The 22673-nt window shown below is 40.8% G+C and overlaps 2 protein-coding genes across 2 annotated transcripts; one reads left to right on the top strand and one right to left on the bottom strand.

Moving 5' to 3' along the window:
- The first annotated feature begins 104 nt into the window (after positions 1-104).
- Positions 105-12502, top strand: snx30 (sorting nexin family member 30). The gene is made up of 9 exons (XM_019260166.2): positions 105-402; positions 3801-4016; positions 5035-5145; positions 5244-5402; positions 5990-6179; positions 7410-7609; positions 8240-8329; positions 8805-8957; positions 9899-12502. Exons 1-9 carry the CDS (start codon positions 280-282, stop codon positions 9974-9976), a joined length of 1320 nt encoding a protein of 439 aa, XP_019115711.1. The 5' UTR covers positions 105-279; the 3' UTR covers positions 9977-12502.
- Positions 12503-12567: 65 nt separating this feature from the next.
- Positions 12568-22639, bottom strand: slc46a2 (solute carrier family 46 member 2). Its single transcript, XM_019259573.2, has 7 exons — positions 21952-22639; positions 21134-21304; positions 20354-20572; positions 20034-20205; positions 18525-18608; positions 16323-16479; positions 12568-15237 (listed from the first exon to the last, which is right to left on the bottom strand). The coding sequence occupies exons 1-7, from the start codon at positions 22429-22431 to the stop codon at positions 15180-15182; spliced, it is 1341 nt and encodes a 446-aa protein (XP_019115118.1). The 5' UTR covers positions 22432-22639; the 3' UTR covers positions 12568-15179.
- Between the last annotated feature and the right edge of the window lie 34 nt (positions 22640-22673).

Here is a 22673-nt window from a genome sequence, read left to right on the forward strand (position 1 = left end):
CCCAATAGACGATCTTTAGAGTTTCATTCGTCGCCTGTTGTCACGTGACCCACGTGTTTACATCCGGGTTCGTGTAGTTTAACTTCCGACGCTGCGCAGTGGGAGTCAGCTGACAGCTGTGACCAACCAGCGGGTGTAACATCTCCACGGAGGAGACCCTGAACGGAGAAAAAAGCCTCCCTCTGTCTACTCCAAACCGTATCAGGCGCGGAGAACCGGACAGCCGTTAACCCCCCTCCTCCCCCCGATAACCGGCCACGTCTTCCCGCCTCCTGCAGGATGAGTGTCGGCGCTCCGAAAGGCCTGGCCAGCTCGGGGCAGAAGCCCATCACGGAGATCCTCCACCCGCTGTCCGCCGCCGAGGAGCCGCTCTCAGTCACCGTCAACGTCGGAGGGGACAAGGTAACAACGGGTCTGCTGGGGGGCTGAAACCGGTTTGGTGGTTTGAAAACAGCCAGGGGATGTAGAGAGGCACGGCTAACCAAACTAAACTCATGCAGGAGTGTTCAAAGCTAAAGAAGGGACACACTGGTGGAAGTTAAATGGAGTGCTGGACGTCTTTCTTTATGTTTGTTTGCATGTGAGGCTGGACCTTTGAGTTTGCCACTGAATCATTATTGCATGAAAGATAAATCAGTAGCTAGATTTATATTTTAAATGGACTTGCAGGGAGAATATGTTAGTAATACACTCACAGGTTACAGCTATGAGTAATGTGTTTACTTCAAACTGCATTGTTTTTTTTTACATGTGCTGCATTACACTGTCTCAGGTCTACACATATTTTGGTTAACAGATTCCACTTTGTACCCGGGGCCTGACATTATTGGTGTGCTGTGTAAACAGAGATGAACCAAGCAAACAAATCCCAAAGCTTTTATTCTTACTAAGCTTAGCAACCACCAGGTTTTGCAGTTAATTATTGCCAATAGGAGATCGGCTATAATATATGGTTTGTTCACTTTTATTTCGTACACAAGGCACCCACACAAATTAATAATGTAAAGCCTGTTGGAGTCCCTCCTGTTTCAACACACCACCAGAGCTGTACAGTAATGGTTCTGGTCCTAGTCTGAATATTGAAACAGAAAGTTAGATGATTGCTCAGGGAACAAATGATGTGTTTTTTTTGAGTGGATGTTTTTTTTGTTTTTTTCCCCTTTGGAAGGACATTCTTAACATTTTTAAACCTGTTTTTCATTCTGCCTGACGATCTGACGAATGAACAGTGACAACATCTTTTTATCCAGATCCAGTTGCAGATTTAACATTCAAACACTTTGCCTTATTAAAATAATACATTTAGAGTATTGTGGATGAATGTGTCCTCTGAGTATCATCTTGGGATTGCTCATATTTAATTTGAGTAATATATATCTGAACATTTTTACAGTACTGTGCATACAATACTAAATAACCACATCACTTCATTGTCCTGCTGCTAAGGCCAATGTTTCCTAACCTGAGAAAGCAAACGGGAGTTTGTGTTGACATTTTAAAAGACCCGGAGATCAAGACTCTGTTGCACAATATCAATAATATAGTGATATGAGCTTATGCAATATTTAAATCCTATCCTTACGTACATGTTGGCATCATTTAAAAGGCCTTTTTCACAGGAGACATTTTGACATGTCACAGTAGGACAAGCACAGGTTTAAATGGTATAATGAATAACGTCTGAGTTCCATTTAGCTGCGTCAGGGTTCTGGTATTGTGATGTTTCAGTAGAACGGAGCCATCCTTAATATTATTAGTAACACCCGAGATTTTCCTACTGTCACGTTAAAACGTCTGCTGTGAAAAAAGACCTATAAAGACAGGAATGTGGATATGATGACAGACCGTTCATCTTTCTCAGCTACAACTGTCAAATATGTTTTGGAAAATAGCTGTAAAGCCCCTGAAATGCAACATTTAGACCGGTCAACCAGAGCTCCACATTATTACCATCCCCACATCACAATATGGCTTATTACACTCACACATTTCCAGACTTTGTTATGTGTTAAAAACACATCTGTTTCTGATTCTTCCTCACTGTGTGTCTGAGCGTGGCTGTGTTGTGCTGGCCCGGTTGTTCGTTCACAGTTGTGTAATGATGTAACGCAATGCAATTATCTGAACTGTGATTACCAGTGCAGGTTAGCACCACAGTGTAAAAAAAAAAAGAGGACTTACAACGTCAGTAAGTCAGCCTGTGTGTGTGTGTGTGTGTGTGTGTGTGTGTGTGTGTGTGTGTGTGTGTGTGTGTGTGTGTGTGTACAGTAGCAGAGCGAGAGAGGTGTGAGAAATGAGGGAAAGTGTGTGTGTGGTCAGTGTGTAGAGTTGCAAAGTGTGTATGTAGGAGTGAGAGCGGAGACACAGAGGAGTAGCACTTTTTTTGACACTGATCGAACTGAGAAGTTGCTCACATGCTTACTTCACTTCAGGCAATTAAAAAAAAAAAAGTGTGTGTGAGGCAGAAAAAAGCGATTAAGGTTGAACATTAGCTTCTCTGCTTTCATGCACCTTAACCTGTTTTTGTGGAGGATAGTAGTTGTTTCCTCATGTGAGGCAAGATATGGCCTCAGAGGATAGTGGCGACTTTTAAAAAAAGAATTTATACATCAAATCAGATTTTGCAGTACAGGTTGTTCTAGTGAGAGATTTGGTTGGTTAGTTTTAGTTTTACAACCACGTATAGATAGATAGATAGATAGATAGATAGATAGATAGATAGATAGATAGATAGATAGATAGATAGATAGATAGATAGATAGATAGATAGATTAATATTTTAAGAATGTGCAGATTTACAAAACAAGTACTAAGGTAGAACATAAACTTAAAAAAACAACCACAAAAAAACAAAAACAAAACAAACAAGAACAAAAAATAGCAATGGACAAAAAAATAGCAATGGTTGACATGAACAAGAGACTACAACATGATCAGGTGCATATGTTGCAGGCCTGCTGCCTCGCTGTTTTACAAGCCTTACCGGTGCTGTGTTTACATATCATATCTTCTGTTTGCTAACGAATCCCTCCTGAATGTGCAGTCATACATTCACCCATTGTAGAAGTGTTTTTTTTTTTTTTTTAAAATATATCATTTGGACTTTAAACTTATAACTTGTCCAAAGGTTGGTATCTTCATTTGCTTAATTTCTCCGCAAATTTCCCTACGTGTCTCTACTTGTTTCTATAAAAATCACTGAAAAATTGAAATTGCTAGAACAAGTCTCACAGCGTTTATTTTACACCGGCGTATCTGTGGAAGAGAAGTCATCTGTGAATCTATAAATAGTTTTGAATCAGTTTGATAGTGGTATTGATCAGATCTGTTTTTTGTAGATCCAGATTCTGCTTGTGAACCGAACAGAGTAGTAGGAAGCTGTTTGTCAGTCTTTACAAAATAAAAGTCACCATCTGTTAGTGGCAAAAACAAACTAACACGCAGTTTAAATAAACTTTTTATTATTTTAAATGAAATGAAACTGTGTTCTTTCGTCAGCATACACATGGTATAACTAGCTTTTTATTTTCCCACAGTTGCATTTTTTAAATTAAGACTGTGAAAATGTATCCGCAGTCCATGAATACTCTATTTCTCTCCCCTCATCCGTCATTCAGTTAGAAAGATGGGAGTAGTGTCAGATGATGCTGCCTGTGTTCGCAGCGACAGCTTTAACAAGAGCCCCATTGACAGACAGAAACAACTGCATCACCATCAGCATCCATCTATCAGCTCTTTGTCTGCAGCCCTCCTCACAGCAGCATCTGAATTTAATGTCACAGTTGTCTCTGTCCACGCAGGAAGCGGGACTAACCAATGGCACGCCAGTTGAGACGTCGAGCCCCGCGTCCGCGTCATCGCTGTTCAACAGGCTGCAGCTGGACGACGACCTGGAAGCAGACGTCCGGGACCTCTACGCCTCCACAGAAACCCGGGACCTTTTTGTGACAGTCGACGATCCAAAGAAGCACGTCTCCACCATGGAAACCTACATCACCTACAGAGTCTCCACCAAGGTCTGCTATTGGCTGGTGTCATGGTAACACTGTCTACCTGGTTTTCTTTGGACATTAGGGGCCAGATTAAACATGTGATCTGTTGGGATTAGAGTGCTAATATACAAAATCTAAGTTAAAGGTCCGGTGTGGAGTTTTAGTAGAAGATGATGCACACTTGTGACGATTGTTTGATGCTATTCCTTGAGTTTGGCATTGTTGACGTCACGATCTTGGTTTTTCTAAAGTTTTATATAAACATTAACATACTCGTACTACAACTAACAGTGCCATAATTTACTAAATGAACATCATGCTTTGTAGAAGACTTGAAACTAGAGAGGAAACAGTTTGCTGAGGTAATAAATCAAGTGAGAAGTACAGTCGTTTTCTCATAAGCTTATATACAATCAGGCTTTTTTTTTGTTGCAGCCAATGTCCCTGCCCCCGCTGGCCATTAGAAAGAATGCATGTTCAAGACACCTCTATCTTGGTGACACTTTTCAGGCCCACAAGCTTTTCCCACTAACTATACTACTCACTCATGCTCCACAAGGGGAAGCTGTTCTTTCATTGCCTGACTGGTTCTACACAATGCTAACCTGTGCTACCTACAGGAATGGAAAGCCAATGTTGCTGTCCGACGGGATGATGGCACAAATACACTTTTTAGTAACTTGTGTTTACCAGGTTCCATACTTCATATCTTTCTGCCAGAACATAGATCTGGTCTGATTTCCAACAGGAAATCGTAGCTTTGGAGACCTTTCCACCGTGTAGTGAAAGAAACGGATTCAAAGGGAGACAGCTGCCAGGAGCCGTCGGGTAGCGTCATGGTGACAGTTGCTATGTGCGCTGTGGTGCTTCAGCTCAGAGGCCCTAGACAAATACCACAGCCCAATATGAACACAAAGTGTTAATTGAGAGTATGTGCGGGGTGTCTTTTAACACTATTGTCAGAAAGAGACAGAGAGTCTGTATGTTTGTGTTTGTGTACTGTCCGCTGTATTTTAAGGTCACTACTCTACTGTTTCTCCAGACAACACGGATAGAGTTTGACCTGCCGGAGTACTGCGTGCGGCGGCGCTACCAGGACTTTGACTGGCTGAGGATCAAGTTGGAGGACAGCCAGCCAACCCACCTCATCCCTGTAGGTCGAACGAGCCACGATGCAAAACCATCGCACCACCCTGCTTTCCAGCTCATTTTACACTCTCTTCTCTGCTTCCCTCTCTTGATCTTCTCCAGCCGTTGCCAGAGAAGTTCGTGATGAAGGGCGTGGTCGACCGTTTTTCGGAGGAGTTCGTGGAGACGAGGATGAAAGCTTTAGACAAGTTCCTGAAGCGAGTCGCTGACCACCCCGTCCTCTCTTTTAACCCACATCTAAATGCTTTCCTGTCTGCCAAGGTAGGACAACACAAGGGTGGGATGTTCAGGGACATTCTGGTCTAAGAATTCTTGTCCCCATTTCTGGCAATGGCCAACACACAGACAAATTCAGGCTCTCTCTTTCTCTCTGAATATTATAAACTGAGCTGATTCCTGTCAGAAACACAGGGTGGACACTGTCTGGCACGCGTATCTTATCACATATCACATTCATTTAAATTAAAAGAAAACTGTGATCTCTCTTTCAGCTCAGCTCTTTCAGTAAAACCACAAAGTGTGTGTGTTTGTTCCACTCCTGCCATCGCTCACAAATTTTGTCTCCAAGTAGCTGAGACACAAGACAAGACTTTATTGATCCCTGTGGGGAAATGAGGTTGTTGCAGCAGTAAAATAATTGGACTCAGAAGGAAGAGGAAAAAAAGAAAGTAGGGCATGAGTATAAAATCAATAATGTAAAGAAGTAGCTGTTTTCTAAACACGAATGTGACAATTTCAGCACGTTAGAAGACTATCAACACCTATGGATTATAATGTCTGTCACTTCACGTCTAGTATGTAGTAGGACTGTCGACATCACGTGGCCTGTTGTGATTGTGTGTCTGCAGGACCTGAACAAGCGTCAAGGTCTGGCCCTGTTGACCAAGGTGGGCGAATCCGTGAAACACGTTGCCGGTGGCTACAAACTGCGGGCACGGCCGGCTGAGTTCTGTGCCATGGGAGAGTACCTGGACACCTTTAGCCAGAAGCTGGGAACCATCGACCGCATCGCCCAGAGGATCCTCAAAGAGCAGTCAGGTATCACAATGATGTTACAAAATGACCCATCATCACCCAGAGGTTGACGATTGTTGTTGAAAGATTAGTTTTGGGATATTTTTGCCTTCATTGGAGACCTGTAACAAAACTCAGCTCTCCTTCCAAAGTTATAAAATGTTAAAATTGTCACCAACCAGGTTATTAATTTGTTGTAATTTGACAATAAAAAGGAGGAATCATCATTTTAATAATACTGCCATAACTAGGAATTTAAAAGAAGCACTTGTTCTTCTCTGTGATCTTCCGTTAACCAACTCTTAACCACACATCCTTACTGTGTAAAAACCTTGTGCAGTAGTGTTGCAAGCTTCCAGTGGTTCAAGAGTGAAGCCACTACTTCCTTGTTACAACTTACAAACATTTATTTCAGGCACCAGGAATCAACATTTTGAAACTTGCATGTGATAGATAGATATAGACATAGCCACAGAAATAAACATTCGACAGAGCACACTGTGTGCAGCCTCAAGTAGTACTCATCAGACTCTCTGTCTTCTCACAGTAGATCTTCTCGCTTGCAGCTCTTTGCAGGCACCACATTGTACTTGTGGTTAGCTTATGTCATCAAACGGTTCGGTCTTCAGCCGGGTTGCTAACACTAACACTAGGTTGTGTAAAATTATCTGCTGTATTGACCCACTCTGTGCTGACGTGTTTGGTTCGGAGAAAAACCCACAGACCTTTGGGCTTGAAAGGCTTGCGTGGTTGGTACCCACAAGCCTCACTCATGCATGACAAGTGATCCTGTAAATACCTGTCATCTGCTGTGTGAAATGCTGGTTGTCACCATCTGTCCGGGTTTTTTTTTATTTTTTTTATAGACGTACTGCAGCCTAAAAGATCTGCAGCGTAAACGAAAGGACCTTGTTTCCGTATTGGAAGAGGAGATAAGATGGAAACTTTGGGAGTTGTAGATAACGAAGGCCTGTGAGTTGACAGAAAGCATTAAAAAAAAAGCAAATGCCTTGCATGCTTTACTCAGCAGCCTGGCGTTTAGCCATCACCCCCCCATGTTTTTCACAAATATAGATCTTGCAGATGAACATGGTGATGTATCACCTGTGAAGAGAGAGAGAAAGGTCTGCTGTGATTTGTAGTATCCACAGGTGAAAAGACCACGACTCTCCTTTTCTTTATTTCTTGCTTGGCTGTCTAACTAACTCTTTTCGTCTCTTTCTTCACGTTATTATTTCTTTTTCCCCTGACTAGAGTACCTGACAGAACTGCGCGAGTACGGCACCGTGTACTCAAGTTGGGCGACGTCGGAGGAGGAGCTGCAGCGCCCCCTGGAGGGGGTGGCCAGCTGCGTGAAGACATGCTGCGGAGCGCTGGAGGACCAGAGTGAAAGCATGAGCCAGGACTTCCTGCCTGTTCTCAGAGAATATGTCCTCTACATAGAGTCCATGAAGGTGAGAGGGACATTTTGGTTTTTTGGTTTTTTATGTCCTAAGAGAGCTTAAAAAGAGACAATCTCCTACAGGCCAAAAAGTTAACACATGCACATACACATACATGTGGCAGTTTGTGTATGAAAAACAAATACCACTACATAATAAGAGGAAATGATACAATACGTGCAGAAGTCAGAGAAATCTGTTTTGGTTTGAGCTTTTTGGAGCTGTATCAGCACCCACAGTTTGTCCATTTTTTACAGCTGTGAGCAGTTTGTTTGTTTTTCTTTGTGCTTTGCATTGTGGGAGAATAGCGTGCATCAAGAGTGAAGAGTCTAGATTTAGTCTGTCACTTTTCTAGCGTGAGCGTACTTAAAAAGCTGCTTCGAATTAGTGTCTCGTGTGAATTTTTGGACACAGCTACACACTTGCTTTCATTCCGCTGAGTCACCTTTCAACCCCAAATAGTGGAAGCCGCATTTGAGATCCTGCATGTGTCACGTCCTGTCCAAGCTCCTGACTCAGCATTTCTCTCTCTCTTGCTTAATATTTTTCACGTTTCACTCGTTTTGACATATTATATATTATCTATAAATGTCACACCAACAGAGTGAAATAAAACAGTTGCTGTCTTCCGGTTGATTACAGAACGTTTTGAGGAAGCGGGACCAGACCCAGGCGGAGTACGAGGGCCGACTAGAAGCAGCAATATTGCGGAAACAGGAGGACAGAACGCCAGTAAGCCTCTGCCTTCCTCTCATCTGAATGTGAACCTTGCTCACACACAGAGGCCTTAAAATAGTTGTGTTCAAAGTGTCTGTGGTTTCAATCTCACTACACAGTATTACTTTATATCCCTAAAATGCCTCTGTTGTAAGCACATGATGGAACATTTAAGCATTATTTTCTGTGCAAAGACATAGTTTCACAGTTATTTCTTGAGTTGTTTTCTCAGTAACAAACAAAAAAATAATAAGGGTGAATAATCTCTTCAAAATAAAAATGTTGGATATCTAACCCTACATAGAAAGATTCTCAGGATTTAAAAGGTAGAATTGGTGAAAGCCTTTTGTCACTTTGTCAAATTTCAAATACCCTAATCAAACTCCATCACCACCCAGACCCCTGTGGTTGTAGCCCCAGTAACCTGTAGTTTTGTATTATGTCCCCTGAAGTCCCCTGTAGCTCTAGTTTTCTCTCTCTCTCGCCAAAGATGCCAGTGGAGGTCGAGAAATGCCAAGACAAAGTGGAGTGTTTCAACGCGGACCTGAAGGCAGACTGGGAGCGCTGGCAGAGCAACAAAAGACAAGACTTTAAACAGCTTCTCACCGGCATGGCCGACAGAAACATCAACCACTATGAAAAGGTACGCAGGCTAAGGACTTCCTGTCCATGGAATTAATTGTGCTCATTCATCAAAACATTTTATAATTATAATGGAAACAGTGTAGATACATACACATAGATGTGCTTGAAGGCGCTGTCGTGGACTTTCTGCACACTTTACAGTAAAATGTAACCGTTGTCCCGTTCTTCAGGGACACACAATACACAAAATTCTGCTATGCATCAGTGATGTTTAACATTAAATTTAAAGAATCATTATTCACATCAAGAAATATCTGGAATATGTTTTCAGTGCTGCAGAAACATTTCAGCTCAGATGACATGACGTATGATATTTAGCCTCAGTCTGTTGCCAGTCAGTTAACTACTGTTCACCTGGGGTCTGAAATAAACAGTCAGTACTGATAAATAATCTAGTACGTGTAGTAAACTGAGCTTTGAGACCAGGTCCAACTGTTACTGACTTTTATCTATCCAGGCTGGATTCACTGAACATAAAACGATCGGTTCACACTCGGAGGTTACCCAGCACAACAGCAGTCTGATCTAGCGAGATATATTCCACTTTACCTCCCCAGTCTGAGCCTCGTGACCTACAAACAGCCAGAGGCAACAGAAAGCTCTGGCTTCTCGTTACCACTGGCAAATGTGACTATACATTTTGAACAAAATGGTTAATCAGTTACGAGGAATTTGCCTCTGTGTTTTTGTGCATAACGAGAAACCCGGTAAGAGGAGAAATTAAATATAAACTATTGCAAAAGCTAAACAGAAAGTAGAAAAAAAAATACAATTTAAAAATGATAGAGCTGAGCAAAATCAGATGCCGTGTTTCCATGAAGCTTGGACAGTTTGTTACTAAAAGTATTTCTCTTGCATCTTCCTCCCTCTTTTTCCTTTCACCTCATTTTTCTTTTTTGCCTCCCTCGACTGCCTCCAATCCATCTCCACCCTCTGCAGTGCCAGGCGGCGTGGGAGTCGCTCATAACTCTCCTTCAGGACAAACAGACTGAGGACAAAACGAGCGAGACGAACTGAAACACCTCCTCATGTCTCTGCCCTCCACCTCGCTCCCCCCCCTCCCCCCCCCCCCCCCCCCCTCCCTCCCCCACCTCACCGTATCTGATGCCAAGGATAAGGACCAACCAGGCAGCAGATGTGAACTGCTGGACTCTTGTGAGACATTTGTACAGAGGGGAGTCGTCTGTCTCAGAGATCTGACCTGTGAAGGAGGTAACAAATGGTGCATTCAAGGACAGCGGGGAAAGAGGAGAGCCCTACCATGTACAGACATTTTCCTTTTTTGTTCGTATTCACTTTTTGTACTTCATATGTCCAATTAACAGGCAGTTATTTAACCGCAGTCTCAGAGATTTTTGCTGTCTGTTCTCAAGTGTGAAGGATAATTCTTTAGCAGAAAATGGATAAGATAAAAAAAAGTTGGTGTGAGGTGTAAAGCGTTCAGAGAATCCCCAACGTTTCCTTTTACCTGTGAGTCTCTGAAAACGTAACGCTAAAACTCTCCACTGGAACAAGACTCTTTAAGGCATTGTATCGGCTGTAAATTTAAAGGACCATACCTGTTATTTGTGCATGTTTCAGTCCATACACTCTTCTACTTACCATTACTGTTACTCATTTTCCAAAAAGTTTATAAGCCTTATCGTTTTCATATTTTCCCTGCAGCCATGGTTATGAAAATCAACCTGCAGAGACTTGAAACTTGCTGTGAGCATCAGAGCTTCACGACTCTAGCCTTTGTGTTCAATCAGTCGCAGCACACAGATGGAGAAGAAGCAGGAGGTGGAGCAGCAGACCTCCAATAAATTCCTGCCTCGTAATTGTTCTTCAAAAAAGGAACATTGAGGTTGTGTTTTTGATCATTACGGATAAATGGACATGAAGTAAAGCCACTGACACCAGCGAGGGCATCTTGTTTAACATTGAGTTTTATCAGGGACGTTTTGTTGGAGGTGATTTTGTGTTTTTACTCCATGAAGCTGAGCACAGGTCCACGCTGCAGATTTGGGTTTGAGTACAGTGCAACAGCACCACCTGGTGGTTAAGATGCCAATGGGTTTCATTTTCTTTTAATTCATGTTGGTTTGTTTTGATATCACATATTTTTGTTGTTGTTGGGATTTCACCTCTCACCTTCAGACAAATGCTTTAACTCAGTTACGGATACTAAAGGGCAGATTTACTCAATGAAAAGCACACAGAAGGAATTAAGGCGAAGACTCTCTTGGTACGCTGTAATTTATTCTCTTTAAACAAATGAAAACAATCTGGTTAGTTTACTCAGTTATAGAGGAGTTTTGAAAGAAGATGAGTATGTCTCAAAGGCTGGCTATGTCATGAAATCTCTGCTGTGTCATGTGAACACCTGAGGGGTTAAATAAACCGGCGCTAAAAGCAGTTTTGTGAAAGCTCTTCAGGCCAGACAAAAAGTACATTTTGAGTGATCCACACTTTTATTTGAAAAGTCACTTGTTCTAACAATTTAGACTAAATAACTAATAATAGTTTGTTCTATTAAACCCTCATTAGAGCAGAAAAATGCATTCTGAGATATTCTGTCACGCGTCAGTGTATAATATTTGCTGCACCCACTTCATTTTGTATGAATGAAGTGAACTTCATTCACTGTCCTCGGCCATACTGCTAGCTAATCCCACTCAGCAAAAAGTATTGTAAACTCGACCAATGATGACCAGGGCAGGACATTTTCATCACCATGTTTACAAGGACGCTGATTTTGTTCATGTGTGTCACAAATTTCAAAGTGTTGTAACCTCATAAACAGGAAAAAAAATCCCCAAACAATTCTAACAATTAAGTTTCTTTGGCAGGATTTCCAGAAACAAGGTGCTGGTTTTACTTTTTCGAGTCTTTGCTCCTTGAGGCGTTGTTAAAAACAGAAAAATCTCCTGTGTTTTAGTCGTTCCTTTTTAAATGTCCTTTTGTCCGATTGTCTTTGAATGGCCCTCACAGTGTCCTTTTTAGGGGACTGTCACATTACTGAGCCTGCCGAAATTCGAGTGCTGCAAGAAAGCGATGAGAGGAAGTGACTGTGGCTGCTCACAGACTGATTTGATACTTTGTCAGTTCTCTTTTTTTTCCGTCCGTCACATTTTCCCCTCAAGCTTTAAAAGCAAGAAGCAGATACTGTTTCTTCTGACTTGAATACAATATCATTTTTATTTAAACATTGTCAGTAAGATGGAGAAAAGCTTTGAGTTCCAGTGTCGAGGCAGCCACAGCAGACAATACTACAGATGCACTAATGCTAAATTGCTGTATTTGTAGCAAAATATTAAAATCCACAATGAGCCAGAGTCAGAGGTGTTTAGAAACCAGGACCAACCAAGATTCTGTTTTGACTGAAGAAGTAGACCCCAAAATTACTGCTTTGAAAAAAATAATTTTCACTGTAATTTGCTTTAATTTTTCAACAATTACCTTGTGTCACAACTTCTATGAACATATGTACATACATAATTAAAGAAATTTTTAAAATGGTTCATTCAAACCTCACAGACTGAGTCACTGTTATTTATTAGATTAGCAGGAATTTAGGAAAGGTGATACAAACAAAAGTCCATATTTATTGATTGATTTATTTTTTTTTATTACAAGAAAATTACACAGGGCACCTTTCAAACCAGATTGTTTTATCAGACTGTTAAGTTTTACATAAGAAAAAATCTGTTCACCATTTCATATCAGCACACTGAGCTTGACACAATTTCCATATTGTCTTGCAAAAATAAACATTCGACTAAAAGGACGAAGGAATAAGAAAAATAGCGAACATGATAAAAAACAAAAGTGACTTTGATCACACTTTCCTTTTAGTTCTATTTTATTAACTGAATCAGATCAGTACCTGTCTGTTTACCACTGAGCACTGTGTGAATCATGGTAGTGATTTCTCTTTATTATTATTTTGGTGTATTTGTAGACTTTCCTGCTATTTTATGTAAATGAAGTAACTGTACCGACCTGATGAAGTGGCGAGACCTGAGCATGCACAAGGGATCATCCGGACTGAAATTTCTTTTTGCTCTAATGGCAATATACTGTATATTCAATATACCCCAATGTGCAGCTGAATTATATAGTGCAGCTGAGTCTATTTTTGTATAAAAGAAGGAGATCATTGTTAGGTTTCCAGAGAGCATGTTAAGATTACAATAACATTATACAAGGGATTTTGGAGATGTGAGGAATGAAGCATTTTATTTTTGATGCTCATTGGAAGCCCAACAATAGTTCTCTAGTTTACTTCTTAGTCATAGCCATTGTAAAATCTCCCATCTTATACTGTGTGCCTGCTGATTTGTTTTGCACTATATACATAGCTCCACTATTAAACAAAAACTAAATTTGCTTTCTTGCAGTTGCCAAAAAAAACAAGTGTCTGGTGTGGAGTTGGTTGAGACACATTTTATGTCTCATTTTGGAAACTTGGTTCTGAAACGTTAAGAAAGGCGTCGTCTGCAAACAGACGTTGATGGCTGCCATCGTACAAGTCTGTAAAGAGACCTGATTTTTGCTCTTCTTTAATGTACAAATCAAATGTTTCTAAGCCAAATGTCCCCGTCTTTTCCTCCTGTCTTCTTCACGCAGTCACACATGAAGAGAAGGTCTGATTTGCAGCGCAGGATAAAACTGACCAATCAAACCTGTGCGAAAGGCTAAAAGTCAAGACGATTTATGAATGTGTGAATCTAGCTTTGGTCTCTATTTTTTTTCCTCCCCAGTGTGTACTGTTTACGTTCAGAGTTTTTATTGTACATTTGGATGTCAATAACATCTTGTTGTAATTATAAATAAGCTTGTATATTGATGTCGTTTTGATGCAATTTATCTTTACCTCAAATAATTTTTTTGGATATATCGGACCAATAATACAAAGAATGAGTGCATTTGATACTTGTGTGCTCATATGTCTGATTTGTTTTTCTTCAGTAACTTTTTTATTTGTCTTCACTGGTTGAAATGTATTGTTGGTGCACAAAAATAAGCAGATATTTGATGAAAACACATAGTAATAATAATAATGATCATTGCGAAGACGTAACGAAAACATGAAATGCAAAACTAAAAAAAAACATTCAAAATTATTCACACCTTTTTTATTTACAGAATTAAAGTGAATTTCAAAACACATTCCATTTAGTTAGTTTCAGATCAATTAAAAACCTCAAACAGGAATCAAGAAAAATATACACCAACATAAATTGAACCTTAGTTGTGATAACCTTGGCAACATCCCATTTGTGTGGTGCTTTTTAAAATGTCAACAAATAAAAGTGCACTAATAAATGAATGCATTGAGTAAAAATGATAATAAAAAATAATGCGAGCTGCATTGTCTTCCCTTTCAGATCCACCATAAAGCTAATCAACAGGCTAATACACACTGAGATTAAAATATATACTAGAGACAGTGTAGTACCTTTCATATTGGTTAGTGCAGTTCAAAGTCCTTTACAATAAAATGCAAAATTAATAAACACATACAACTGTAAACGTTGTCATTAGAAATCATAATCGATGTCGACAAATGTAATTTTGAAAACATACTTCTCATTTTCTCTGTCAGCGTTTCCTGACCTGCAGGTTCAGAATTCACCATGTAAGTCTACACATCTCAGAACATGATCATTTTTTATCAATTTAAATTCCAAGCTGTGTCAAACTTTATAATCCTGTATGAGTCTAGTTTTGACATATCAAATATATTGCTATTAATATATCAATATATTTATGGCTGAGAATTGAATGGGATCCAGTTTGAGCCAGTTCACGACAGGAAACTTATTTAAATCATTTTTTTAGTTCATGCTCCTCCATAGTTGGCGCTCACAAGGGGCTTTTTTTTATATCTGACACATCCAATGACAAATCTACATTATGTTGAAATCACATTGGGTGTGTTGACGTGGACGTGGCTTCAGTTGATGAGTCAAAAGATTTTGAACTTGAACATTCATGTGTGCACTTGGCTCTGTGCACATATGAATGTGTGTAGGCTTCATTCAGTATAAAATGCTCATAAAACACGCCGTCTGTTCCTCCTGTAACACCCAAAGCCTGTAAAAGCTTCTGCAGTGCCTGTTAACATTAGAGAAGTGGGATTAAAGGCAACGTCCTCCTTTTGCCCATTTCAAGTCTCAGTTCCCGTTTGCCTCATACCAACGCTAACTCACTGCTGGCAATGACGTTGGTGCCTTCAGTCTCCCTGAATCCTCTCGTAATGACGCCGCTGAGGGGATCTACAGCCGACGATACTGCAGGGAAGAGAGAGGAAATGTTCTGATAAGAAGTCTGTTTTCCATTCATGGTCGTACATCATGTCAACATGGGACACAGAAAATGTAGATTTTCACACATCCTTAATGATTTGATCTTAACAGACTATAGATAAAATGTTTTTTTTGTGTGTTTTTTTTAAGCTGCAGACTGATTGAAGTGATTTTCACCCAGATTTTATGTCCCCACGTACCCAAAACTCGTTGTGTTCCCTTTGCCCAAGATGACATCGATCACTGTCGTAAACTCAACAAATGTGGTTACAAAAAGTGAATAAAAAGGGGCACGTGAGCTTCTCTGGAAGTGCCCCTAAGAAGTGAAACAAAGCAAGAAGATCTAGTCTGTTAACTGTGCTAAGCTAAACTAAATGACTCCTGGCTCCAATGGACACATGTGGAGAGGTATTGACCATTTTATGTCTTAACTTGGGGTGGCAGTAGCTCAGTCCATAGGGACTTGGCTTGGGAACCGGAGGGTGGCCGGTTCAAGTCCCACATGGACCAAAAATATGGAAGGTGGACTGGTAGCTGGAGAGGTGCCAGTTGTGCCAGTTCACCTCCTGGGCACTGCCGAGGTGCCCTTGAGCAAGGCACCGATCCCCCACAACCGCTCGCTGGGCGCCTCTCAGGGGGCCTGCCCATCACTCCACCATCTCTCTCCACATTTGCATGTCTATGAGCCTTTGTACCTTGTACTGTCTGGGTTAAAATGCATGTAAAAAAAAAATAGAGTGAAAAAAGAATTAATAAAGTATATCTTCTAACTCTTGACAGAAGAGCGAGCACATTGGTCACACTTTGTAAATTAGGTTCTTAAATGTCACTTTTCACCAATGTCACTTTTCACCTTGATTTTTTTGTATTATTTTGTATTGTATTTTGTATTAGACTTTTTTTTAAATCCATTTATCAACATTTTCATTTTAAAAGTATATTTAAAAAAAAAGGACAACAGATGCTTTGGTGTATTTTTTGACTGAAACACAAATATTAGCCCCATTGATATTGAATACAATCAGAACAGATTGGTTGTCATCACTACCATTATATTATTCACACCATACCTGATCGGTATCATTCCCAGTACTGTAATAATGCTGGACAGTGTGAAGACGAAGCCTGGGAACCAGCCCAGTGTTCCCTGATAGATCTTAGTAAAGGCAGGGATATACGCCAGACCAGCAAACTTCAGAGACAACTGCAGGGACGTGAGAGTGGTGCCTGATGGGAAAGAGGACAGATCAAAAAGAAAGAGGGGTAAATGAGGTTCACAGGGAATTATACAGACATTTTCTTTTAAGCTCTCACAGAGATAAGACATTTTTGAGAAATACATTTATTTTTCTTTCTCCCAGACAGTGAGATAAAAAATATTGAAACCATGCTCATGTCTGTGTGATAAATATTAAGCTACCACCAGCAGCCTGGAGAGGATTGGAAACAGACTGGAAACACTCTGACTCTGTTAAAGATTAAAATAATAATAATAAGCACGATCTCAATTTGTTTAATCTGTACAAACACCAAAGTGTAAAAACGTCAATCAGCCGTTTTACGAGGGGTTATATACCAGATTTTTTTGGCTCCAGGACCAGTTGCCAGGCAACCAGCAGAGACTCCAGGTATCAAATCTTGAACTTTTCCTTTAAGGTTTTTGTCCTGTATTCATACATATGTTTTAATTTCCTTGTTTTTGTGTGTGTGTTAATAGGAAAAGGGTTTGGGCTGCTAGTGTGTGTGTTTGCAATGCCATGACTTCTCAAACAGACGTCACGTCAAAGCAAACACACGAGGAAAAACCCTGACAATGAATAACTGCACTTCTCTAATCATGGGTGAACCCCGTGAGTTCATGTATGTGAGGAAGCAAGACACTAACAGAAGAAGAAGAAGAACAGGATTTCAGGATGTGTCATCCTTCTGCCATAAACCAGCTTGGCAGCAGGTTTCCAGTATACACTATCTCTCCCCTGTGACACTCCCCTGTGACACTGAGACACTGTGCACACACAGCTAACACACAAGATACACACAGGTGCCTAAACCTTCATAGGTCAGAGGTGAACACAAACTATGAATGAGTGTTTTTGCATATTTAGCCTGTTTCAGCTTCCTGCTGATTCAGGAGACACGAGCCAATCAAGACAAACATGTTTCCTTCCTCCATTAGGCAGTTGCACAATCATACTTTATTTTTCATAACCAGCACCGCCTAATTTAAATGTTCACAATGTTTGGAGCTTTTAGAGGTGGAATCACTCCCTAAATTCTGCTTTTCGAGCTGGACTGATATATATTTTTTTTTAATCATGATTGCAAATAGATCTATCTATATTTCTGGCGACCATTTCTGAATCATTCCAGTGTTTTATGGTTTTTACAGAATGATATTCAGCTTGGCTTCCATCACTGAAACGCTGTGGTCAAGCTATTTACTACCGGCCATGTGATGTATAATAACACAACTTTCCCTAAATCAGTGTTGGTTCAATATGGGTTTTTTTTCTGACCTATCAACGACCTTTAAACTGTAAACCCAGCTTTCAGGAAGTTTGTTGTCATCCCTTTTCCACAACTTCCCCCTGTGCTCACTCACAGTTTTTCTAGATCCTAGGTACAACAGTGTGTAAATACTCATTCCAACAACAACCTAACACTTATTAGTGCGTGAAAGAATGAAGCCAGGCCTTACTGAAGTTTTTTTCTGTTTTTTTTCTCTTGTAATTAAGGTGAACTGACATTTTACCAGTCTGTTTCTTATTTTCCTATCCTTCAAACGTCACAGTATCTCAATCATTGGCCACCTGCATCTGCTCCTTAAATGCCTCCACACATTCATCCACTAGTTATAAAAATATATTATTAAAATGTTCTGATCTTACGTACACGGGAAGCAGTTTAACAAGGCTAAACTCTTTTTTTCCCTGACTTTATCTGTAGGATTTTTCAGCAAACATTTGAACACATACAAGCAGACATAACTCACCCTCCCTGAACAGCCCTCAGTAAGTTATCATAGTAAAAATGGAAAGAAAAAAAACAAGATATGTCTCACTCTCTCTTTTATAGTAAGTAATAAGTAAGTAATATGCTGAAGCCAACAGTAGCATGGGCTTACATAATTCTGTTGTGTATTTAATTGTTTTCATGGTACAATTATCTCTCTACAGTTATTATTATTCATCTGCAGTGCTTTTACACACCCACACCTACACACACACACACACACACCTACACACACGCACACACACACAGGTTGTACTCACCACATGAGGATGCTGGAACCTGCTGTGAGAGCAGAGATCTTATAGTGGGCATCGGGATGAGAGCAAACAGGTTGAGGGAGCGAGCTGTGGAGAAAGGAACACTGATTAATTTGTTTCCTCTCAACCCCCTCTCTCCCCCCTCAGTGTCCTTTTGTACACCACCCACCAGCCACAATCCACCACCATCATGCAGCTCTTTCTCTTTCTTTTGGCAGGATGTGTGTCAGGACTCTAATGGAGCTAGTTTTTGTATGATTCACATCATCTAAACAAGCAGGCTTTTGTGTTAAAATGCTGTAAACCGTGATGTCACAAAGACTTAAAGTTCATTTTCTTTCCGTCTACCACTCCTCGCTTTGAAACAAGCAAACAAACTGGTTCAACATTAAATGAATTGTATAAAGGCTTTTACATTTGCTGTTTTTTTTCCTGTTTTGTTTGGAATTAACAGAAGCAACGACTCAGCACATCAGCTGTATGGTCATCACGATGTCTTTACGCAAAGTATAAAGCCACTATTAACATGTTGTATCCTGTTTGCTTAATTTGTACAAAGACAGAAGCTTGTTGTTGGCCTTTACTTCTTGGAGTCCTCACTAGTTGCTGGCAATTCCCCCCCCCCAATAAATAAGTTAGTTAAGTTTACCCTAATTAGCATACGGGCATGGGTGTAGAAACAAATAAGCAAATTTTTGAAAAGTTTTTCCTTTTAGTTAATTTGCATTTTGACCAACTTAATCAAATGGATGGACTTAATTTTCACCAACTAGTTATCTCAGCTGGTTGTGTTGCTGACATGTTACAACACAGATTTATGGACACAAAGATCTTCCAGTATATCTGTAGCTATTTGAAAACCAAGATTTATATTGCTTCAACTTCCTCATTTTGGTTGCTACATCTTTACAATTTGTGCTGATAACCTAGTTGTGTCAAAGACCCGTTACGTGATTTTAGTTCCTCATCCTTCCTTTTGCTGAGTCAAACCTAGAAAACCAATGGCCATGTTTGCTGTGTCAGCCATTTGGCTAAATGAAAATGGGGGGGTGAAAAAGAGAGAGAGAACAGAAGACTCTAAAATGGTAAAATGAGTAGCAGATTTATCAATTTAAAAGGTGTGGTAAGTGCTTCTACTTAATGAGGTTCTAATCCAATACAGCTCAAATCTGTCAAAGCACTGTCTGGAACTGCATGTCAGCTGTACAGCAGCAACTTTGGCAACAGTTTGCAAACCAACAACATAGATACAGTTAGTTACATTAATTGCTGTATCATTTTTCGTACCTTACCCCACCTTTGATGATCACCAGTAAATGAATTGCCACACATTTTGATAATTAATTGATTATCAAGCAGAAATACTGGTTCCAGCTTCTCAAATTTGGGTAAAATTTGTTCTTGTTCTTCTTTTCTCTGTTCAATATCACTGAAACATGGTTATCTTTGGGTGTTGGTTTTGGGTGTGGTTAAAATGTCCATTGTCCCTCACAAACTGTGCCTCAGTCTTACCCAGGTAGAACATGTAGGTTTCTGTGACGAAGGACATGAAGAAGATTCCCGAGGCAAACGACACCATGCCGATCAGGATGAGCATCACATCGCTGACGCAGCGACGGAACACAAAGACACCGAGGAAACTGGTGAGAAAAATCATGCAGCCCGCAGCGTTCCCATAACCCACCTGGAGGAGAGTGAGACAAAACAACACACAATGTACATAAATCGGCCGCAAACCAGATACATACAGGAATAATCATTCACAAGTGAAACCGAAACCCTGTTGTTCGAAACCACCAAAACATATAGACACAAAGACAGCCAAATGTCACCTGAGTGGCACTCCAGCTGAGCGGTTCTTTCATCACAAAGGCGCCCAGTATCTCAATGGCTCCACCCACTGCAGCGCTGTACAGAACAGCAGCTGCAAACAGCAGAGCCAAGTTCACCCTGTTTATCCTAGCAGGAGTCGCCACAGGAACATCGCTGGAGGCCTGAGAAAAGACTTGGCAGTCCTCATCTACTGGGACTTGGCTGGGCAGTTGTTTCACCTTGAATTTAGAACGGAAACATTCAGACGTTTAATTAGAAAGATGAAACTGTAGCTCTGACAGCTTGACAGTTTGACAGTGTCAGGCTGAAATCCAATCCAGCTCGATGGGAACTAGTTTTCCTGGGCAAAGTTTCAAAACAAACAGTTCTTCCACAGTGCATACAACAACTTTCATAAAAAGTCTTTGAGAAAAGGGGAACCCAATCATCCTTCATAAGCATGGGATGTACAACTTATTATGTCTTACATAACACACAAGGAAACTACGGCTGTGATTTACTGTCAGTCTTAAAGGTGTGGTAAAATGTATGTGCAGCAGGATGTGTTCAGAGTGAAGATTGAAAGTGAAAATTGTCACTATGACTAGCGTTGCTGTTGCTTATGACTTATAGCAATGCCTAATCACTTTCTTATTGGTCAATCTTTAAACAATCACATTCAGTTTTAGAAACAGGCCAAACAGGCTTCTAGCTTCTAGACAGAAAAATCAAAGCACACACATACAGTGAATAGAATAAAATCTATAATACTGCACACATAAACACACACACACACTTACCTGCAGCAGGACTATGGAGAATATGAGGCTGAGCAGGTGCAGCAGTGTGCTCACAATGAGCAGGATGGTCCCATTTCCCAAAGTGGAGGTGTACAGCAGGAATAGATGACCCGACGCCAGGCTGCCCACCAGCCCTGCCATCCCGTACAGCAGCTCCACTCTCATCATCATCTGCACAGGGCGCAGACACACACGACTTGTTGGAAAAATTGACCTTGTGTCAATAAAACTTACTTAGTTTTGAGGTATTTTTTATGTTACTCTTGGTTAGGTTTGAGCCAGTCATTATATGCATTTGCCCAGGAGTGTCAATAACATGCCAGCATTAGTTGTTACAAGGTTTCGGAAAGGTTTACACAAAACAGAGGGTATATTTTGCTCTTTAGTTGATAAAAAAAAAAAACACTTCAGTGTAAAACCAGATGCCTACACTCAAAATGTTGGAGGAAGATTTTAAACCAACCAAAATATGTTATACTGTATCAAGGCAAAACATACAGGCACATTTATGAATGTTTCTACTCTAATTAAAGGAAGAGCTTAAACATAAACCTACATAAACATAAACATAAACCAGTGAACTTTTGTAGATTTTAGTTTATTGTAGAAAGGAAATAATGATGATACTTAGAGGACCAGCTTATTGGACAAATTAAATTAAATTAAATTAAATTAAATTAAATTAAATTAAATTAAATTATTAATATATTATAATCAGCATCAACTTGGTGTTAGACAGTGCTTACTTAGTATAAAAGAAGTTATTTGAGTGTAAGGTTGCAGGTAATGCAGGTTTTCTAGACAGATGCACCACTGACCTGGGACCGGTCAGTATTCGTGGAGCTGAGCGACGCCAGCGTCATGACACCGGGCCAGTAAGCGGAGAAGCCGCCGGACAGCCCGAAGACAACCGCCGCGCCGAACATCACCTCCAGCGGGAGCTGGAGGAGGACCACCAGGAGCAGGGCCAACCTGGACAGCAAGTAACCGCTCAGGGGCACCACAATAGGCATTCTCCTCCAGCCACGGTCGCTTAACCTGGCCAGGAGCAGCGCAGGCAGGATCGGGGTCAGCTGGATGATGAGGCTGTATGTCATGTAGAAGTCCGTCATGGCTTTCTGTTGGCTGTCCTCCCTGGAGAGGTGGGTATCGGGGTATGTGGCGTTCACACACCGGTCCCTGACCACCATCTGCAGGGCGGTGTCGAAGAGAGTGCTGCCCAGCTGTTCGAGCACGAGAATGGGCTCGATCTGCCGGAGCACCGCGAAGGCTGTTTGACACAGAGCAGGCAGGACCATGACTTCACTTTTTAAAGTCAAAAATCAAAGTGAATGAGAAGAACAGGCTGCTGTTGAATTTATGCAGAGTGGAAACGAGTTTGTCCTCTCTCCTCTGTCCACAGAGTGTGTGCGCGTTTCAAAATAAAGCAGCGAGGAGGAAATAAAAGTCTCTCACGCCCACTGCTCCATGTGCTCAGCCTGCAGGACCTGCATGATGAAGGTGTGTGTGTGTGTGTGTGTGAGGGAGAAATCTGGGAAAG

This window comes from Larimichthys crocea, chromosome IV, assembly GCF_000972845.2.
Source record: "Larimichthys crocea isolate SSNF chromosome IV, L_crocea_2.0, whole genome shotgun sequence".
In the NCBI taxonomy this organism is placed as follows: domain Eukaryota; kingdom Metazoa; phylum Chordata; class Actinopteri; family Sciaenidae; genus Larimichthys; species Larimichthys crocea.

What these genes read in the sequence shown, in the direction of transcription:
- snx30 (XM_019260166.2), top strand. Translation starts at nt 280, where the DNA reads ATGAGTGTCGGCGCTCCGAAAGGCCTGGCCAGCTCGGGGCAGAAGCCC. An exon ending in CCTACAGAGTCTCCACCAAG is followed by an intron (nt 4,017 to 5,034) that starts GTCTGCTATTGG and finishes CTGTTTCTCCAG; the next exon opens with ACAACACGGATAGAGTTTGA. An exon ending in ACATCAACCACTATGAAAAG is followed by an intron (nt 8,958 to 9,898) that starts GTACGCAGGCTA and finishes CACCCTCTGCAG; the next exon opens with TGCCAGGCGGCGTGGGAGTC.
- slc46a2 (XM_019259573.2), bottom strand. Translation starts at nt 22,431, where the DNA reads ATGGTCCTGCCTGCTCTGTGTCAAACAGCCTTCGCGGTGCTCCGGCAG. An exon ending in TCTCCATAGTCCTGCTGCAG is followed by an intron (nt 20,573 to 21,133) that starts GTAAGTGTGTGT and finishes TCTAAATTCAAG; the next exon opens with GTGAAACAACTGCCCAGCCA. An exon ending in CTGGGAATGATACCGATCAG is followed by an intron (nt 15,238 to 16,322) that starts GTATGGTGTGAA and finishes TCTTCCCTGCAG; the next exon opens with TATCGTCGGCTGTAGATCCC.